The sequence below is a fragment of the Bufo bufo genome, chromosome 4 (genome assembly GCF_905171765.1).
Source record: "Bufo bufo chromosome 4, aBufBuf1.1, whole genome shotgun sequence".
Classification (NCBI taxonomy): Eukaryota; Metazoa; Chordata; class Amphibia; order Anura; family Bufonidae; genus Bufo; species Bufo bufo.
The window spans coordinates 631,710,943-631,716,897 of NC_053392.1; the positions used below are offsets into that span (position 1 = coordinate 631,710,943).

Genomic DNA, 5,955 nt, shown 5'->3' on the forward strand with positions numbered 1-5,955 from the left:
AGTGCTGCCCCTCCATCTCTTCTCCGCCTCTGTGACTCTGCTAGTCCGCCTGCTCCCCTTCATCTCTTCTCCGCCTCTGTGCTCTGCTAGTCTGCCTGCACCCCTCCATCTCTTCTCCGCCTCTGTGCTCTGCTAGTCTGCCTGCTCCCCTCCATCTCTTCTCCGCCTCTGTGCTCTGCTAGTCCGCCTGCTCCCCTTCATCTCTTCTCCGCCTCTGTGCTCTGCTAGTCTGCCTGCTCCCCTCCATCTCTTCTCCGCCTCTGTGCTCTGCTAGTCCGCCTGCTCCCCTTCATCTCTTCTCCGCCTCTGTGCTCTGCTAGTCTGCCTGCTCCCCTCCATCTCTTCTCCGCCTCTGTTCTCTGCTAGTCCGCCTGCTCCCCCTCCATCTCTTCTCCGCCTCTGTGCTCTGCTAGTCTGCCTGCACCCCTCCATGTTCGACCAGCCCCCCTCCCCCAGGACACTATATATTATTCGCAGCGTGTTTCTATAGATTTCTCCAGACATTAAAGGGCCGGTGTCCAGGCTTCACTGATGTAGTTTCATCATTGTATTGAAGGGAAACTCTGCTTTTCCTTCCTTGCCAATTACAAGATCTCTGCTAACTGCCAGTAAATAGAAATATTGTATGCAGAGGTTGAAAAACTAACTTGATACTTATCACAACTGAGGGTTTGCTACAGTTTAGACAATCCTGTCACCTGAGCGGCCTGTGCCTGCGCTGATACACGGTAACAAATTATCAGGAGGGAGAGAGATTTATGATACGTGATAACAAACCCTCAGCTGTGAGCAGGACTTGGTGAGTTTTTTACTAGCCGGGTGGCCCCTGGATTGTGGTCCTCACCACCTTCTTCATCTCTTTCAGCTCCTCGCTCTTCTCCCCTTCGATGATCTGAAGATTTCCGGAAAACCAGTGGTGACGTCGGCCTGAGCAGCGCCAGCAGCCGGCCCGGACCGCCGCGCGCCGGACCCTGTGAACCGGCCGTACGGCAGAGCTGCTCCCTTAAAGACTCGGACTGAGCAGTGGGCGTGGCCTCATGGGAAGGCGGTGTCATGTGACTGCAGCCCGATACAGTATTGCCCCTCCCCTTCTGTCCCAGTGCGGAGCAGAGACCCCCCTGTCCTATCACAGCCCCTCCCCCAGTGTGGAGCAGACCACCATGGTCTGGAGGAGAGACCCCCCTGTCCTATCACAGCCCCTCCCCCAGTGCGGAGCAGACCACCATGGTCTGGAGGAGAGACCCCCCTGTCCTATCACAGCCCCTCCCCCAGTGCGGAGCAGACCACCATGGTCTGGAGGAGAGACCCCCTGTCCTATCACAGCCCCTCCCCCATTCAGGTGCCTTATTGTCTCTCTCGTGTCCAGTGAAGACCCTTTTTCGCCCCCGTCTCTGCTTTTTTCTGCCATCTTGTTGCAGCCGCTCTGTATTCACGTCTGTGGTTCCGTCCATGATGTGGAAGGGAAGGAGTTAATCGTCTGGGTCCGGTAGAGGCCGGTGGGTTGTTCCTGGAGGTGCGTGGCCCCCCGCCGTCCAGTGTGGACCCCAGCGTTACAGCTGGAGCTCCCCTTTAGTCTGGATTGTCACTTTTTACTGGGCAGATTGGTTGGGATTTGGGCCCCTGTGGCCCCCAGCGCTGCCCTCGTCATCTCGTGAGTGGGATGAGGCTCCGGCTCCACGGCGACATATCGTGTAATGAATTTCAGTGGTGCCGCTGTGGTACGGTCCACGTGGGATTTGCACGTTGATTGACAGAGATGTCGCCGTGTTCCCGGACACTAAACGCCTCCGGTTCGTCCTCCCGCAGCTCGCTCTGTGTCTAATCCCGGGCCGGGACTGTAGGGGCGCACCCTGATCCATGGGGGATCGACCGCTGGGGTCACCACAGAGCATGAGATTGGGGGGCCCTCTGAGGGTGTGGCCCCCTTCTGATCCGTCAGTGTCTCCAGTGCAGAAGGGATAAAACCGCCATAAGCGCTGGACGTCTGTCGTGTCAGGCTGAGGAGGCCCCGCCCCTCCTGCTAAGCCCCGCCTGCTTTTAGTGAAAACTGCTGAGGGGCAGAATATCCCAAAAAGTCACATTTTGCTCAAAATCCTTCTTGTGTGACCTCATCAATCTATGAAAAATATCCCCATACTTATCCAAGATGGCGACGTACCCCTCCGCGTTCTATCGCGCGGCCTGAACTACCATCGTAGGGAGGTCAAACTATGACCCCGGCATACACCCTTGGTCTCTGAACTCTTATAGTAAGGTATGGAGCATAGTGGGGGTTGTAGTTTCACAACTGCTGGAGGGGGCTGACCCCGTGATGGGAGGGGTATGTGGTCTCTGGACGCCCCTCGCTGGGTGATCGGAGGAGGGGTATGCGGTCTCTGCACGCCCCTCGCTGGGTGATCGGAGGAGGGGTATGCGGTCTCTGCACGCCCCTCGCTGGGTGATCGGAGGAGGGGTATGCGGTCTCTGCACGCCCCTCGCTGGGTGATCGGAGGAGGGGTATGCGGTCTCTGCACGCCCCTCGCTGGGTGATCGGAGGAGGGGTATGCGGTCTCTGCACGCCCCTCGCTGGGTGATCGGAGGAGGGGTATGCGGTCTCTGCACGCCCCTCGCTGGGTGATCGGAGGAGGGGTATGTGGTCTCTGCACGCCCCTCGCTGGGTGATGGGGGGGGGGGGTGTTGGATTTTAACTTCCCGGTCAGTTTGGGCCCTGGCAGTGACTTTCTCACCTCTCCCCAGTCACTGCGTGTGCATGCTCGGCCGAGCTGAGGATGCCTGTGTACGGGAGGATATCTGGTATACAGCCAGCTTAGAGGGGTTGTCTCGCTGGGATATGCCCCCATTGTCACACCCGCACCTATATAGAATGGAGCCCCAAAGCTGAAGGAGGGCGCACCGTGCGTGCCATCTCTATGGGAGCGCTGGCTCAGATACTTCCGTCGAGCCCATAGAAGTGAATGGGAGCGGCGGGCGGTCACTCACTTCTGTAAGGAGAGCGCTTGGTGGTGGCCGGACCGAAATCCTCCAGCCACCACCTTGAGGGGCTCCGTTCCCGATACTGTTGTGGGACAGTGGGGGCATATCCTAGCGATGCTCCCCCGTGGTCTGAGGTCGTCAGCCCTCCGGTCAGGCCATGGGTGTAATACAGAGAGAACAAGGCCTAAAACGAGCGCTAGGACCCCCAGGATTCATTAGGAGGGGATGTGTCTTAATAAATCTGCATGAGAATCCTAATAAACGACCCTGATACGGCAGCCGGTGTGAGTGAGTAATGGCTTCTACACGAACCCCCAAGATGATGAGAGTAGTAGTGACAGTGAGTCAGTGCCGGCATCTGATTGGTCCATTTCACTGCCTGTCTGGTTACATTTCCCGGTTTGGAGAGGATCCTCCGCATGACGGCACAAGAGGTCCACCGTGTATCTGAGGTGCAGCTCCGTGGAGAAAGCGGCAGCGTGTCCTGTAATAGTGCGGACCTCCGCCACCGAGCACACCCCTATAACAGATCCATTACTGGTCCGGAGCTACATACCGTATTGGGCTACTTTCACACTCGCGTTTTGTGCGGATCCATCATCCGTTCAGATAATACAACCGCCTGCATCTGTTCAGAACGGATCCGTTTGTATTATCTTTAACATGGCCAAGACCGATCCGTCCTGAACACCATTGACTTACATTGTGTCAGGAGGGATCCGTTTGGTCAGACGGACACCAAAACGCTGCAGGCAGATCCTGAGTTACATCCTGTATTATACTCCAGAGCTGCACTCACTATTCTGCTGGTGCAGTCACTGTGTACATACATTACTTATCCTGTACTGATCCTGAGATACATCCTGTATTACACTCCAGAGCTGCACTCACTATTCTGCTGGTGCAGTCACTGTGTACATACATTACTTATCCTGTACTGATCCTGAGATACATCCGGTATTATACTCCAGAGCTGCACTCACTATTCTGCTGGTGCAGTCACTGTGTACATACATTACTTATCCTGTACTGATCCTGAGTTACATCCTGTATTATACTCCAGAGCTGCACTCACTATTCTGCTGGTGCAGTCACTGTGTACATACATTACTTATCCTGTACTGATCCTGAGTTACATCCTGTATTATACTCCAGAGCTGCACTCACTATTCTGCTGGTGCAGTCACTGTGTACATACATTACTTATCCTGTACTGATCCTGAGTTACATCCTGTATTATACTCCAGAGCTGCACTCACTATTCTGCTGGTGCAGTCACTGTGTACATACATTACTTATCCTGTACTGATCCTGAGTTACATCCTGTATTATACTCCAGAGCTGCACTCACTATTCTGCTGGTGCAGTCACTGTGTACATACATTACTTATCTTGTACTGATCCTGAGTTACATCCTGTATTATACTCCAGAGCTGCACTCACTATTCTGCTGGTGCAGTCACTGTGTACATACATTACTTATCCTGTACTGATCCTGAGTTACATCCTGTATTATACTCCAGAGCTGCAGTCACTATTCTGCTGGTGGAGTCACTGTGTACATACATTACTTATCCTGTACTGATCCTGAGTTACATCCTGTATTACACTCCAGAGCTGCACTCACTATTCTGCTGGTGCAGTCACTGTGTACATACATTACTTATCCTGTACTGATCCTGAGTTACATCCTGTATTATACTCCAGAGCTGCACTCACTATTCTGCTGGTGCAGTCACTGTGTACATACATTACTTATCCTGTACTGACCCTGAGTTACATCCTGTATTATACTGCAGAGCTGCAGTCACTATTCTGCTGGTGCAGTCACTGTGTACATACATTACTTATCCTGTACTGATCCTGAGTTACATCCTGTATTATACTCCAGAGCTGCACTCACTATTCTGCTGGTGCAGTCACTGTGTACATACATTACTTATCCTGTACTCATCCTGAGTTACATCCTGTATTATACTCCAGAGCTGCACTCACTATTCTGCTGGTGCAGTCACTGTGTACATACATTACTTATCCTGTACTGACCCTGAGTTACATCCTGTATTATACTGCAGAGCTGCACTCACTATTCTGCTGGTGCAGTCACTGTGTACATACATTACTTATCCTGTACTGATCCTGAGTTACATCCTGTATTATACTCCAGAGCTGCACTCACTATTCTGCTGGTGCAGTCACTGTGTACATACATTACTTATCCTGTACTGATCCTGAGTTACATCCTGTATTATACTCCAGAGCTGCACTCACTATTCTGCTGATGGGTTGAGGATGGGGTATGTCATGTGGGGGTCCAGGACATGCAGAGAGGATGGGGTGCCTTCTATATTAATCTGTTCTCCTCCTTCTAGACCTGTCCTCTGCCTTCTACATGACTCTGTTCTCCTCCTTCTAGACCTCTCCCCTGCCTTCTACATGACTCTGTTCTCCTCCTTCTAGACCTCTCCCCTGCCTTCTACATTACTCTGTGCTCCTCCTTCTAGACCTGTCCTCTGCCTTCTACATTACTATGTGCTCCTCCTTCTAGACCTGTCCTCTGCCTTCTACATTACTCTGTTCTCCTCCTTCTAGACCTCTCCCCTGCCTTCTACATGACTCTGTTCTCCTCCTTCTAGACCTCTCCCCTGCCTTCTACATTACTCTGTTCTCCTCCTTCTAGACCTGTCCTCTGCCTTCTACATTACTATGTGCTCCTCCTTCTAGACCTGTCCTCTGCCTTCTACATTACTCTGTTCTCCTCCTTCTAGACCTCTCCCCTGCCTTCTACATTACTCTGTGCTCCTCCTTCTAGACCTGTCCTCTGCCTTCTACATTACTATGTGCTCCTCCTTCTAGACCTGTCCTCTGCCTTCTACATTACTCTGTTCTCCTCCTTCTAGACCTCTCCCCTGCCTTCTACATTACTCTGTTCTCCTCCTTCTAGACCTCTCCCCTGCCTTCTACATTACTCTGTTCTCATCC

General features: G+C 52.7%; 1 protein-coding gene across 1 annotated transcript in view; it reads left to right on the forward strand.

Annotated features, from left to right (window-relative positions):
- NFKBIE (NFKB inhibitor epsilon) overlaps nt 1-1,111 on the forward strand; it is a 6,912-nt gene extending 5,801 nt beyond the window's left edge. The window contains exons 3-4 of the mRNA XM_040430281.1: nt 91-124; nt 794-1,111. Coding sequence (XP_040286215.1) covers nt 91-124; nt 794-931 — 172 coding nt within the window. The 3' untranslated portion in view covers nt 932-1,111. The remainder of the gene's footprint in view (nt 1-90; nt 125-793) is intronic.
- The last annotated feature ends 4,844 nt before the right edge of the window (nt 1,112-5,955 follow it).